The sequence below is a fragment of the Zingiber officinale genome, chromosome 8A (assembly GCF_018446385.1).
Source record: "Zingiber officinale cultivar Zhangliang chromosome 8A, Zo_v1.1, whole genome shotgun sequence".
In the NCBI taxonomy this organism is placed as follows: domain Eukaryota; kingdom Viridiplantae; phylum Streptophyta; class Magnoliopsida; order Zingiberales; family Zingiberaceae; genus Zingiber; species Zingiber officinale.
In genome coordinates, this window is record NC_056000.1 from 136,449,518 (window position 1) to 136,464,616 (window position 15,099).

A 15,099-nucleotide genomic window follows, 5' to 3' on the forward strand; every position below is an offset into this window, starting at 1 on the left:
CTTCGAGCAATCTTCCACTCCGACTTCTCATCCCTCGAAAACGTCATGCGCCTCCTCGTCTGCCCGCGTACTCTTCTGCAGTACCTCGTCCCTCAGACGCACCAAGCCCGTCAGCTCTTTTTCGTACCGTCCTTCTGGCTAGCTGTGTCTTTCGTTCGATTTTCTGTGCTCCTAAGTTCCTGCATACTTAGATAGAGGAGCTAAATACCAACAGAACCAACCTGACTTGGTTGATCACATCAAAACTACCTTGGAGTACTAACACCTGTAGCCTTGTGCAGCTGGGTAGGCGAAAGAAGGCATGGATCAAGTCGAAACATAATGGGAATGTAAAAATTAAATGTAGCTAGTGCAAACAACTAGGCCATAATCGAAGGACTTGTAAAATGTCGTGAGCCCCTGGTTATTGATTTAATTGTATATGTATATAGGAATATTCTGCTTGATTTATATATTTTGTAAGCAGGAGGAGTAGATTCATATATTTTGTATGCAATACATCCATAGTGTTGTAAGAAAAATAGTTGTGCAAAGTGATATTACTATTATATCTTTGTATGTAGTATTTGTTTTTTAATACAGTGTTATCTATGATATGAGAAGTGTAAACCAATCCCAACAAGGCAGAACTAATACTTCATACCATATCTCTATTTTATAAAATAAAAACTCACTAGCAGTTGTGAATTTTCCAAAATATAATAGACTCAGTCCAACTGTGCATATCAACTCTACAGGTTGGGTTAAAAATTTCAAAGTCTTGTAAATTTATTTTCAACTCTAATTAAGTTATGACTTAAACAAAATGAGTTTTGTTATACTTGAAAAATAAAATAGGTCAGCGGTTGTTATTCATTGATTACAAATTTGGTTCACTATTCTGTGCCAACAAGCACGACCCAAGAACTTCATTGATAGTAATTAAAACTAAGTTTTGACACCATATCTAGCTTCTCCTCTCTCAAACCTTCCTAGGGAATGTGAATTTGATGAAATCTAAATACCATAGGTCAGATTGCACCCATTTTAAGTTTTGTGAGTTTCTGGTGTTGTGAGGTCTCCAATGATACTATATATTACTTATTAAAGCTCTCCAGAGATGTTCCAATGTGACGATAAATTTCAACATGATTATGGGCCTGATATGAGATCATATCAGACCCAACATGGGCCTTATATGATCCATCCTTGGCCGCTTTGTTCATTGATCACAACCAAGATTTTGATTCCAATATCTAAAATTTCACACCATATCTCAGGTTTATAAACAAAAAACTTGCTAGCAGTTGAGATATTTTTCAGAGATTCAAATAGGCTAGCACTAACAGTTGGATTCAAGTCTGTAGGGTGTGCTTAGAAATATAAAAGTCTTGTAAATTGATTTGAACTAAAATGAAGTTATGACTTAAACAAAATGAGTGTTGTTGTGCTTGAAAAAAATAATAGGATAACATTTGCTGTTCGTTGAATACAAATCAGGTGTATTGTTTTGTGCCAACTGGCACGCCACAAGAACTTCATCGGTAGTAGTTAAAATTAAGTTTTGACATCATATCTAGCTTCTCCTCTCTTAAACCTTCCAGTGAGTGATTGTAAATTTGAAGAAATCCAAATACCATAGGTCCATAAGTAGATTTCGATCAAAATCCACTGATGGACTTAGACAAGTTCGATTACACCCATTACAAGTCTTGTGAATTTCTGGTGTTGTGTAGACTCTAACGATGCTATATATTACTTATTTAAAGCTCTCCAAAGGTGCTCCAACGTGACGATAAATTTCAGCATGATTGTGGTCCTGATATAAGATCATATCAGGCCCAACATGCGCCTGATATGATCCTATATCAGACCTAATTTGGGTTTGATATGAATAATATCAAGCCCATGTTGGGCCTTATATGATCCGTCCTTGGCCACTTTGTTCATTAATCACAACTAAGATTATAATTTTGATATCTAAAATTTTACATCATATCTCATATCTGTAAACAAAAACTTGCTAGTAGTTGAGATATTTTTCAAAAATTCAAATATGTTAGCACCAACAGTTGAATTCAAGTCTATAATGTACACTTGGAAATATAAAATAGTCTTGTAATTTTATTTGAACTAAAATGAAGTTATGACTTAAACAAAATAATTCTTATTGTTTTTTAATATAAAATTCGATAGAGTTTGTTGTTCGTTGAATACAAATCAGGTGCATTGTTCTGTGCCAACTGGCATGTTATAAGACCTTGATCGGTAGTAGTTAAAACTAAAATTTGGCACTATATCTAACTTCGCCTCTCTCAAATCTTGTTAGGGAACGTGAATTTGAAGAAATCCAAATACCCTAAAAAGGAGTAATATATAGAATAAAATAAATAAATTTTATAGAAAATAAATAAATTAAATTAAAAAAATTAATACAAATACAAATATATATTAATATAAAAAATAAAATTAAAGAAAAATAAAATAGAAAAAAAAATAAAGTATATAGATTAAGAAAAATCATATAATTAAATGAAATATATCTATAAAATATAAAAATACATTTTTATAATATTAAAAAAGGAGTAATATATAGAATAAAATAAATAGATAAAATATAAAATAAATAAATAAAAATTTTAAAAAAACAATAAAAATACAAATATATATGAATATTAAAATTAAAATTCTAGAAAATAAAATAGAAAAAAAATAGAGTAGAGTATATAGATTAAAAAAATCATATAATGAAATGAAAAATATCTATAAAATATAAAATATAATTTTATAATATAAAAAGGATTAATATATAGAATAAAATAGATAGAATATAAAATAAATAAATTAAAATTTAAAAACTTAATATATATATAATTATAGAAAAATAAAATAGAAAAAAGTAAAGTATATTGATTTAAAAAATCATATATTGAAATGAAATATATCTATAAAATATAAAATACATTTTATAATATTTTAAAAAAGTAATATATAGAATAAAATAAATAGATTTAATAGAAATAAGTAACTTAAAATTTTAAAAATTAATAAAAAATGTATATATTAATATTAAAAATAAAATTAATGAAAAATAAACCAGAAAAAACAAAGAACTTGCTCCTGATAACAGATCGCACGAGGAACACGAGAGGAAGGCACCGCAGAATACGAGTTCAAATTGGCCTCGACTTTTCCTATTATTTTTTCCAACCAAATTTTGCATCGCTATCTATAAAATCCCCGCTGCCATCTTCCTCTCTTTCTCACTAATCCCTAACTAAAGCAGCAGCAGAGGCCAGAGAGAGCGAGAGGAGAGAAGAAGGAGAGGAAGGAAATCAGAAAACATTTCCTTTCTTCAGACCCATCGATTTAGCAATGAGTCGCTCTGTTTCCGTCCTCTCCAGAGGAATCACCCTCTTTCTTAACAGGTAACGCTGCAGCAAGCATTTTGATTTTGAGGCTCATATAGCAGCCTCTCTTTTCATATGCAATCTAATGTTAACTTAATGAACGATGGATACAGAAGGGCATACTCTGCTGCAGCTTTAGAGAAGAGGACGACGGTGCTCGTGAAATCCTCCACCGCCACTTCTTCTTCTTCTTCTGTTGCTTCTTCCACTTCTTCCTCTTCATCGAATTCTTGGGTGCCGGATCCGGAGACTGGATATTACAGGCCCAGTGATATAGGCAGGCAGGTGGACGCGGCGGAGCTCCGAGCGATGCTTCTCTCCAAGAGAGAATAAACTACCTTTGAAAACGCGAAGTTCTTCAATTTGGTGCCGGTTGTCCCCGGATATATTTTAATATTACAATTGGCTTCTAGGAAATGGATGGATGAATCGTCATATATTATAGTTTTTGAATTTTACATCTTTAGCAGAATGGGGAAAAAAGATTAATAAATCAGGACAGGAATGTGAACGAGAAGGAAACAAACGAGAAAATTTTCAAGAGGAAAATAAAAGAAGCAAAGAGCTTAAAATAAGAAAACGAATCTACGACAGAGCTCTCAGTAAATGACACATGTGGAGAATAAGCTACTGAAAATAAAATAAAATTCTTTTGCTGACCTACTATGCATGATTGCAGCAGCAAAAAATGATTATTCTCGTCCAGCTCCTCCAAAACTGTCTCACGTAATTTAAAATGAAAAAGAGGATCCATAGTCGTGGACTTGGAGGAGCTCCTTTAATATCATATTAATGTGTTTGCTCCACTGAATATTTGATTTAATATTCGATTTATAAGAATTTATTTATTTTCTTTTAATATACATAAATAATATTTATGAATAACATGAATAATATTCATCATCGACTTAAGCTCATGAGGAAAAAAACACTTGACTCGTTTACCGCCCGAAGCGTTAGAACTAGATGGACTTTTGGCAACTGTTTTTTTCTTTTCCAAAGGCGGACACAGTACACTAACAAGCTTCCACTAGCTACTTCTATAGATTCGGACAAACTCGGCGACTTCTAAAAAAGCAAAAGGTGTCCAGATAAACTAGGGTTGCACATACATGAAGCTATTCCTATAAAAAAAACAAGATTGCGCCATAAGATTGATTGTCACCAAAGTTATATTGTTCTTCGGATGAAAGAAGAATCCCGATTTCATAATGTTTTACATAACAAAAAAAAAAAACCCCACGTTTAACTATTGAAATTTTTATCATTGTTGTCACTAAAAATATTTAATGATTGATTTACGATGGAAAATAATAGTCGTAAAATTTTCCGTCACAATTTGACTTAGACTTAGCGATTGAAATATAAATTCGATCGCTAATTTTACAACGAAAATTATATTTCAATCGCTAAATATTTATTCGCTAAATTAGCGACCGAAATTATATTTAGGTCGCAAATAATTTCAATTGCTAAACTATTTCAATCACTAAATTAATGACCGAAATATAATTTAGATCGCTAAATTAACGACCCAATTATAATTTAATTTGACAACCAAAATTTAATTTGATTGCTAAATTAGACATAAAATCACCTTTAAATATAGCAATCAATTTCTATTTCCATCGTTGAATTCGCCTCCAAAATATTCGTTAAATTTGTATCGTAATTTAGCAACCAAAATTGACCCTTTTTTATTTCAATCGTTAATTAATGACCGAATTATATTCCATTGCTAAATAATGACCAAAATAAAAAAAAGGGTCACTAAATTCCGTTTCTAATTTGTCGTCGTTCGCGGATATTCTTGTAGTGTCAACCTTAGGGCACCATAATGATCTTGTAGTGTCAACCTTAGGGCACCATAATGATGTACAAAATGCAACAAAATTCTCTATGTTTTGAGATATCACAACGAAATGTCCGAAGGTGAATGACTGCAGCAGTTAGTTAATGTTTGAAATTATTCACACATGACTGACATACATACCCCATCTGAAGCTGCTCTAAGTTGTACACAATGTATTCATTGTACACCAAACTACTCTACATGATTCATGAATCATTTGCCACATGATTCATGAAATCGTGATGGATTGGCAGAGGCGCTGGGGGCAAACGTATTAGTCTTTTTGCCACCATGATTCATGAAATCGTTGGTCTCTTCGGGACGATCTAGTCGCTAACACATGAGGTGTTATCATTATAAGGTCTGAGGTTCAAATCTCGGCAAAGTCGAGGTAAATACCTTCCTTATGTGCTAATTATTATTCCAAAGGCTAGTAGACGCCCATGATTTACCTCCTCCGTGTTGACATTGAGACGGATTGACAAGGGTGCTGAAGGCGAATGTATTCATCTTTTATCATCCATGTTGTGCTCTTAGAGAGTTAAGCAAATACTTTAGAACATTAAATAAGATAACCTCGAAACCATTCTGTTTTTTTGGTGTTCCCAGAGGAACAATCACACCATCTTCTAGGATCCGGGAATTCGACACGTTGAGGCGCTGTGAATCCCCCTTTTGTACTGTAAAATCATATAGAAAATCAATATATTGCATATATTACTTCAACACTAACAAGTTCCACAAAATCTACATGGTTTAGAAAGTCTTTCTATTATACTATATGAACAGATCGCTCCATTTGCCACAGATCCACCACAATTTCTAGAATCACTTGGGATCATCTAAATGAGACTTAGAAAAAAGGCACCAAATAGAATGCAAATATATAGAGGGCCCTCTCCTAGCCATTCCATTGGTCTGGATCAAATCCTAGCCACTGACTGATAGTTGTGCATTATTAACTGAGATCAGACATCTGGAAGGTCCTTGATAGGAAATCCTTTGAAGGGCTACTCCATAAGTGTTGCGTTCTATCTGATAGGTGACAAAGGAACATAGACCATGGTTTCCAATTGGGTATCTCATAATATGCATTACATGAAAATTTACCAATCATATTCATGGTGTAATTGTACAAGTGAGTACCTAAAGCTTCAAGGCATATTACATTGATCCTTAATTTTCTTTCCTCCAGTTAACAATGGTGGCAAAAGGTGAATACGTTCGCCCCCCCCCCCCCAACCCGTCTCAAGGTCAACATGGAGGAGGTAAATCACGGACGGCTACTAAGTCTTTGGAATAGTGACTAACACATAAAGGAGATATTTATCTCGACTTTACCGAGATTCGAACCTCATACCTCATGTACCTCTAGTTAGTAAGTCAATGGGGCCAGTGTGATTAAATGCGGAAGCATGCTCCAAAATAGCTTTATCAAGGGCAATTCATTGTCCTAAACATCCAAGTTAAAGGATGATAATATTTTCAAATCAACAAAAATGATTGCATTGTATTTAAATCACGTCAATGGGCAAGCATAAATATTGAACCACATTTGTCTTTAAAAAATTTATGTGAAATGTATGCATAGTTCAGTGAACTAGGACAAAAATATATCCACCTGAAGAGATTTGCCAGAGAGAACCAGCTGTGATACAGTTGATATCTCCCTTAACGGGTCTCATGTTCCAATAATCATATGCCAAAAAAATCTAATTCCAATGATAGATAATCTAGCAAAGGTTGATGCAAACCTTAATTTCCCCTCAGGTAATTGATCAGCATTATAATTGGCAGACAATAGTTCAGTCATATCACCAAGTGCAACCTGTGGGAAAAGGTGGTCTCAATCAACAAATGCAAAAATAATGAAGATAATTAAATGATGTTAGTTACTGTATGGCATTTACCTCACAAAGGAGCAACACTCCTTCGCTGGACTGTATTGATGCATAACAATAATTTGCACTCTTTGAAAACAAATCGGCAAAACAAACACCCTTTCCAAACATGAAACCAGTAACGGGTGCTTCTGGAGGTGCAATCCTCAACCCTGATGCTCAAGGATCATGAATAAATTCTTCAAGAAATTATTAACATTTTTACAGTTTAAAAAAAAAAATCCAATCTCAAGAAATTCAACAATGAATAGAACCTTCCTAAATGAGAAAATATAAAATAAACTTCCATGGAACTAATTTCAGTAAACATGAAATGTCAATGATAAACAACATTCAATCAACAAAGGGACACCTTGAGAAAGGATCCCGGTCCAGTTTGTGAGTCAAGAACCATGCCACAGAAGCATCCTATTCTTGGTGTGAGTACTGTAACAGAGTAATAATCATTTTAATGAGAAGGAATCACTAAGAATTTCTGGCATAAGTGTGTAATAATTTTAACTCTGTATAGTCAAACAGTACAATAAAACAATAAATAAAACATACAAAAATGTGACACAAAAGGATCCATTTTAACCTTTTTGAATCGTTCAAGTTCATCTTTCCTGGAAACCTTAAATATCTGCACAATATCAACGGTATAGCCCAAATGTGCTTTGGCATGCGTATTCAAGAAGTACTTTATCTGGTAAAAAAGCATCCCAATGTTACAATTGACAAATGGGGAGGTAGCTTACCATAACAAATCTGACAAGAAGAATATCCAAGTGACAACCAAGCTTTATTGTATAAATTAGAAATCAATATCCTATCTCAAATTTATATCTTGTAAAATAATCATTCTGCAGCTATTATAGAAAGAAAAATCTCTATATTGGTACAAACACAAAAGATGGCACTATATAATGCATACAAATTGTAAAGGTTTAGTTAGACTTTTAGTCATCCAAGCCCTTTTACTCATCCACCAAAAGCAGCTCTTCCTGGAAATATTGTGGAAGTGAGGTTTTAAATTTATCATGTCTGCCAATTTTATAACACGCAGCAAAATATTCAGCCCCTTGTCGTTCTCGATAACATTAACCAGTGTCCAATTGGAAGTTAAAACTAAATCTTCTGAATTATTTTACATGATAGCTTCTCCAATCTGCTCAGACTCCCATCCATGATCCTTCGTATTAAATATTAATGTTAGAATGCAGACGTGAACCCTGTGGAATTCCCAGCGGAGGGTTTGTGCAAGAACAGTTATCTACAATGTGCAGCTCCCACTCCATGATGCTGCATTTCTCCAATGCCGACTTGAGTCGGTGCCCTCCCAACTCTGGCTCATAATATCCGTCTGGACTGACGAGCACCGCCCCGGTATATGACAATCCCGCAGCCGAAGCTGCCCCGCTGTAATGAAATAGACCCCAACTGAGATCCTCACAAACGTCTACAATTGTCCAATATTCCTCAGAAACCACCCCATTATCAAGAACACTGAAGTAGAATGTGCCGGGAATGCTTGCTCTTCGGACACGATACCTCCTCCTCCTCCAGATTAAGTCACCTCCAAGAGTTCGAACTTGAAACACAGGTTCATACCAAAATGATCCTCTAGCCTTTCCCCTGTAGAACAGCTGATACTGACAAGGAAAATGATCATAAGCAGGATTCTGGCCTGCTATGACTCGCCAACTCCATTCGAACTTGCCCAACCAGCCAATGAAGAGATCTTCTGCGAGTTCATGGCTCAACAGCTCTCCCCGGAACATGGTCAATGGAGATACGACAGGCTTGGTGGGGATCACTGCATTCAACTCAAGACAGTTGTTCTTTTGCAGCACGCACAGCGAAAATGCCTCCAGGTATGGGCTCTCGTAGGATGCAATGCAGCGATAGTTACAAACTTGATCGATCGGCGAACATCTGTTCAAACACTGAAGAGCTTTTCTGCAGTTAGGATCCAATAAGCAGTTCAGCACCTGCGATCCACAATTTGTCAGCATGCAGTTGACAGAGGAGAGCCCCTTGGCCCTCAGATTTTTCAGTATGGAAATGGGTCTTATGTAGGAGTTGATGATGACAAGGAGGCAAAACCTAATGTCATCTGAATTATGTCTCTCCCAAGCATTTGATGCAGTCCTGAGAACTTCTGTTGCTTCACGGTTTAAGCTGTTGAAGAAGTTTCTTTCTTTGTTTCTGACACGTAATCCGCCAAGCTTGTTGGTTAGATTTGTCGAAGATTCAAAGCATATGATGTTCGGAACGCTATTACTGTTTTTCTGAAGCCATTCCACAGATTCTGGATCATATACTGCAACATTAACCAAGATATCCGAACGTAACATCTCCTCCGTGAGCTGTTCATTGCAAGAATCATTAGAGCGCGTGGCCTTGTCGCTGAAGACGGTCATTTCGATTGCTTCATCCACCCACTTCAGCCGAGTTGCCTGCAAGCAGAATCAACAGAGGAAACGAAGAAAGATCTTAAAAGAAAGCGATCCAATTACCGCTGCAGCTTCGCAATCATCCGTTACCTTCACCAGAGGAAATAAAGATTTGAAAGGGAATAATAGCTATTGTGGATCCTGGATCGACTCACCGTGTGCCACATGACCTGCTCCCAAGGCGTTCCCTTGAGCGGGCTAACGCTTCCGGCGCCAACCACCGCGGTGATCCTCACCAGTGGCTTCGTTGCTTCGCTATCCTTCGTTAGGGCCCGCGAGACCTTGGCGAATCCATCCCGAACGGCGCAAATGCGGAAATTAGGGAACCTGAGAAGGAAGAGAGCGTTGTTGTTTCTGAGAGCTGAGCACCAGGGTGAGGCTGCGCCGTGGACGGGATTAGGTGGAGTAGCTTGAGGTAGCAGTAGAGACACAATAGAGTAGACGATTGCCATTGTCCGCGAGACGCTCCTATGATTTGGGCTTTTATTGAGCCAATTCATTATTAGGCATTTAAGTTTTTTGGGCCACTCAGCGGATGATACATGGGTGGACCTGACCCGGGCCGGGTTGACCCGGACCCGGCCCGGACTCAATTAATTGATCCGGTTCGTAGGTCAAACCGAAATTAGAGAGAAAGATCCAGACTTAAACTAGCATTGACCCGTCTCACAGCTCTATAATATCCCATTCATTTCTCAAATAATATTTTATAGGCAAGTAAAAGTTGTTTGGGTTAATTACACACGTTCATTTTGTATGATGTACGTTTTACAGCTACTATAAGTACAATTATTTATTATTGTTGGTAGTTCCAATTTATAAAAAATGTGGAATCGTCACATCAGTGGCTCTCTTAAAATCGGTCTCATGGATATAGAAAGAAGTAAATGTAGATACATAGGTGGAAAGTGTATGATGGAGACGTTCACCCCAGACAGTAATATCTCGGGTGATAATCCTAATTTATAATTAGTATATAAGATGATGTTATCTTGAGATTCGGGATGATATTATATATGGGAGATAATAATAGAAATAGTATAATGAAGATAGTTAGATAATTGTACATTTAAAAAAAAATGAATTGAAATGGGGATACTATCTGGACGATTCCAAAAACTAAAGTGCGTCCTTTTAATTTTTTGCCCAAGAAATAATAGAGCTTATAAAAAGCATATCCATAAAAAAAAAATAAGAAAGAAAAAATTATATAGGGATACTGAAGGGAACGCGACAATTCACCACTGATCCCTCGAACGAATAAGTATAAAACTTCAAAAACCTTAGCTCTTATTTGTAAGTGTTTTAGGATAATTTTAATATGATGAATCAGGTTAGATTAGATTTTGTTAGTATTTAATCCTTATGTTTAAATGTGTAGAAATTTAGGAGTATAAAAAAGTCGAGTAAAAGATATAATTAGCGAGAATGATGGTATGGGAGAGAGCTGACGGGTTCGGTGTGTCTGAGGGATGATATGCTGCGAAAGAGTATGCAGACGGATCAGAAGGGAGTGTGCGGTGTTTTCGAGGGACAAGAAGCCAGAGTGAAAGATTGTTCCAGGAGACGAGCAAAAGACACAGCTAGCGAGAAGGACGTCACGAGAGAGAGCCGACGGACTTAGTACGTCTGAGGGACGAGACGCTACGGAAGAGTACGTCGACAGACGAGAAAGAAACATACAGTAATTTCAAGGGACGAAAAGTTGGACTGGAAGTTTGCTTGAGGGATGATAAAGTGCGTCCTTTTAATTTTTGCCCAAGAAATAATAGGGCTTATAAAAAGCATAAGAACATATCCATAAAAAAAAAATAAGAAAGGAAAAATAATATGGGCATATTGAAGGGAACACGACAATTCACCACTGATCCCTCGAACGAATAAGTATAACTTCAAAAACCTTAGCTCTTATTTGTAAGTATTTTAGGATAATTTTAATATGATGAATCATAGATTAGATTTTATTAGTATTTAATCTTTATGTCTAAGTGTGTAGGAATCTAGGAGTACAAAAAATCGAGCAAAAGACATAATTAGCAAGAATAACGGTACAGGAGAGAGCTGACGGGTTCGTCTGAGGGATGATATGCTGCGGAAGAGTATGCAGACGGACCAGAAGGGAGTGTGTGGTGTTTCCGAGGAACGAGAAGCCAGAGTGGAAGATTGTTCCAGGAGACGAGCAAAAGACACAGCTGGCGAGAAGGACGGCACGAGAGAGAGCTGACGGACTTGGTGCGTCTGAGGGACGAGGTGTTACGGAAGAATATGCCGACGGACGAAAAAGAAACATGTAGTAATTTCGAGGGACAAGAAGTTGGACTGGAAGTTTGCTTGAGGGACGATAAAGTGCGTCCTTTTAATTTTTTCCCAAGAAATAATAGAGCTTATAAAAAGCATAAGAACATATCCATAAAAAAAATAAGAAAGAAAAAATAATATGGGCATACTGAAGGGAACGCGACAATTCACCACTGCTCCCTCGAACGAATAAGTATAACTTCAAAAACCTTAGCTCTTATTTGTAAGTATTTTAGGATAATTTTAATATGATAAATCAAGTTAGATTAGATCTTATTAGTATTTAATCTTTGTATCTAAGTGTGTAGGAACTTACTAGCACAAAAAATTAAGTAAAAGATATAACTAACGAGAAAGACGGCACGGAAGAGAACTGACGGGCTCGGAGCGTCCGAGAGATGAGATGCTACAGAAGAGTATGCAAACAAACCAGAAGAGAGTGTGTGGTGTTTCCGAGGGACAAGAAGCTAGAGTAGAAGATTATTCGAAGAGACGAGCAAAAGACACAGCTAACGAGAAGGACGACACGAGAGAGAGTCGACAGGCTCCGTACGTCCAAAGGATGAGGCATTACGGAAGAGTATGTCGGCGGACGAAAAGGAAACATGTGGCAATTTCGAGGGACGAGAAGTCGGACTGGAAGTTTGTTTGAGAAGGCCAGAAGTTAAGTTCGGGTGAGCCCTATTTCGGATGACCAAAATCATCCAAACAAGCGAAACCAGAGCCGGAGAAGAAGACCCAGACCCAAGCGAGCGGAGCCAGAGCAAGAACCCGGACCAAACAAGTTAACACAAGGTTAACTTTGTCTGGGAGACCGGACCATGAATTTTATCCGGATTGCGATAATCATAATTTATTGCAACGGAGATAAAATTTTATATCCTAGAGGCACCTGGAACCCTTCCAGGCATCCCGATCAGGACTATAAATACAACCCTAATCCAAATGTTTGATAACAACACTTGAGAACACTTGTAATTGATTCTACTTGATTCCAGCTTTGTTATTGTGAGCCATCAACGTTGTAAGACGTTTCTCCGCCTGAAGGAGAATTTGACAGTGAGCTTCAACTTCCTTGGATTAACAACCTCCCCGATTGTAACCAAGTAAATCTGTCGTGTCTCTTCCTTTCTTTAATTAGTCTTTTATTATTTATACAAGTGTTGATTCTTATTAAGCCGTAAAAGTTTGAGAAAGGTTTGTTTATTTTTGTGCAGGCTATTCACCCCCTCTAGCCGAGCACCAAGGGTCGTACAATTGGTATTAGAGCCAAGTTCGCCTCAGAAGGACTAACTGCCGACTGAAGCAACGAGACGATGGTCGATGCAAGCATTCATCCACGAAAGTTCGAGGGAGACTTCACACAATGGAAACATCGGATAGAGGTATTTTTTAAAACAGATTTTGAGATTTTGTTAATTATGAAATATGGTTTTGTAATCCCCAAGGACCAACATGGAGCTGAAAGGGAAGAGTGTTTATGGATGAAGAAAGAATAAGTCGACTTCGTGATGAATGGTAAAGCAGAGTTCCATCTGCTGAGCGTCCTTCCGCTCCAAGAGGTCAATCGAATCGGCAGCTATGAGTCTGCCAAAGAGCTTTGGGAGAAATTCTTGGAACTCCACGAAAGTACTTCGGAAGTAAAGTTAGCAAGGTGAGACATCCTCCGAACCCAGCTGATAAACCTGCGGATGAACAATGGAGAAAAGGGAGCACAACTCTAAGCATGGATCAAAGAATTCATCACTCAGCTCAACAATCTAGGAGAATCAGTAACGAACCGAGATTCAATCCTGTACGCGCTCAACGCCTTCCCGAGAACTCCAGAATGATCATTCTTAGTAGATGCATACTACATCTCTAAAGACTTCGAGGTAAGTATACTAGAAAATTTATTTTCTACTTTTGTACTTTACGAAACTCGATGTGCAGATCCTAAAGAAATCGAAAAGTCGAACAACAATCTTACCTTGAAAGCCAAGAAGGAAGATTCTAACTCCGAAGCATCAATCGATGAAGACGAAGCACCCCTAATGGTAAGAAAATTCTATACATTTATTAAATCTAATAAATTTAAGAAGTCACAGGCAAATAAATAAACTCGGAGCAAAAGGAAGGTCCGGTGTTACAACTGCCAAGGAGAATGACACATCAAAGACGACTATCCAGAACTAAAGAAAAAAGGAGAAGGAATAGGGCAAAAGATCAACGAAATCCAAGCATAATCTAGAGGTGACCTGGGACGACACATCATCTGAATCCAAAATTGAAGCTTACGTCTGACTAAGGCAGCTCAGAGATGAGCATCGATGAAGAAGGAAGATCATCATAAGAAAGCTATAATGAAGGGGGAGCATCAGAATATGAGTTAAGTCAGGTACATGTCTTATCTCCTAAGAAGTCATTTAAATTTATTAAGATTCTTTCCAAGGATTTAGTAAAATTAGAAGGAAAAAAAATATAGACTTGAAAAGACAATTAGCCAATGCATGCCCCATAAATTTGTTTGATAATTTAAAATTAGAAAACGATAAATTGAAAATACAAATTGAAAGTTTGAAAAATGAACATGTATGTTTAAAATTGAATAATTTTCAAAAACCAAAATTTAAAAAGTATGATACGCTAAACTGGCATATTAGAAAACGCCATGGATAAATTAGAAAAATCTCCAGAAGTTATGTTCCTCTCAAATTTTTAATAAATTCAGTAGGTAGAAACTTATATTGGATTCCAAAATCATATTTAGGTTAACTGTTTTTCTAGACTTAGGGTTTTCAGAAAGAAAATTAAATGTTTAAATTCTTTAAGAGGCTTCGTCTAGTAATGGTTAATGGTCCAATAATCAAGAAGATCTAGTGTCTCGCTTCAACCTAAAAGTCAATTATTAAATTGAATGTTTAATTGACTTATTGTGAAGCATTTAAGTAATGCTTTAAATTTTTACTAGAAAAATTGATAAAGTCTAATCATTAAAATTTGCTTAAGTTATTTTTTCGTCAATAATTTTTGGAATTTTTTTCCATTAGAATTTTTTTTTTATGAACTAATGATAAATATGTAAATTTTTTATTTTTGTGAAAAAATTAATTTTCTGGGAAAGATACCTTTAATATTAATGTGGAAAATACCTTAGTTTTTTTGCTTAATGATAATTTCAACTTTCTATAAATTTTTAATCAGCCTTATATAGGTTAAATATTTTTTAAAAAAAATTCATTATA

The 15,099-nt window shown here is 36.2% G+C and overlaps 2 protein-coding genes and 1 pseudogene across 2 annotated transcripts; 1 reads left to right on the forward strand and 2 right to left on the reverse strand.

Annotated features, from left to right (window-relative positions):
• The first annotated feature begins 3,232 nt into the window (after positions 1-3,232).
• Positions 3,233-3,849, forward strand: LOC122010380 (protein SENESCENCE-ASSOCIATED GENE 21, mitochondrial-like). Its single transcript, XM_042566893.1, has 2 exons — positions 3,233-3,407; positions 3,503-3,849. The coding sequence occupies exons 1-2, from the start codon at positions 3,355-3,357 to the stop codon at positions 3,720-3,722; spliced, it is 273 nt and encodes a 90-aa protein (XP_042422827.1). The 5' UTR covers positions 3,233-3,354; the 3' UTR covers positions 3,723-3,849.
• A 1,487-nt stretch (positions 3,850-5,336) lies between these two features.
• Positions 5,337-7,861, reverse strand: LOC122010379 (annotated as a pseudogene).
• A 74-nt stretch (positions 7,862-7,935) lies between these two features.
• On the reverse strand, positions 7,936-10,033 carry LOC122010378. Its single transcript, XM_042566892.1, has 2 exons — positions 9,733-10,033; positions 7,936-9,580 (listed from the first exon to the last, which is right to left on the reverse strand). Exons 1-2 carry the CDS (start codon positions 10,027-10,029, stop codon positions 8,321-8,323), a joined length of 1,557 nt encoding a protein of 518 aa, XP_042422826.1. The 5' UTR covers positions 10,030-10,033; the 3' UTR covers positions 7,936-8,320.
• Positions 10,034-15,099: the final 5,066 nt, after the last annotated feature.

Bases quoted from the DNA above. Each gene is read 5' to 3' on its own strand.
- LOC122010380 (XM_042566893.1), top strand. From the start codon at position 3,355: ATGAGTCGCTCTGTTTCCGTCCTCTCCAGAGGAATCACCCTCTTTCTT. The intron at 3,408-3,502 runs GTAACGCTGCAG...CGATGGATACAG, and splicing joins ATCACCCTCTTTCTTAACAG to AAGGGCATACTCTGCTGCAG.
- LOC122010378 (XM_042566892.1), bottom strand. From the start codon at position 10,029: ATGGCAATCGTCTACTCTATTGTGTCTCTACTGCTACCTCAAGCTACT. The intron at 9,581-9,732 runs GTGAGTCGATCC...TTCTGCTTGCAG, and splicing joins AGCAGGTCATGTGGCACACG to GCAACTCGGCTGAAGTGGGT.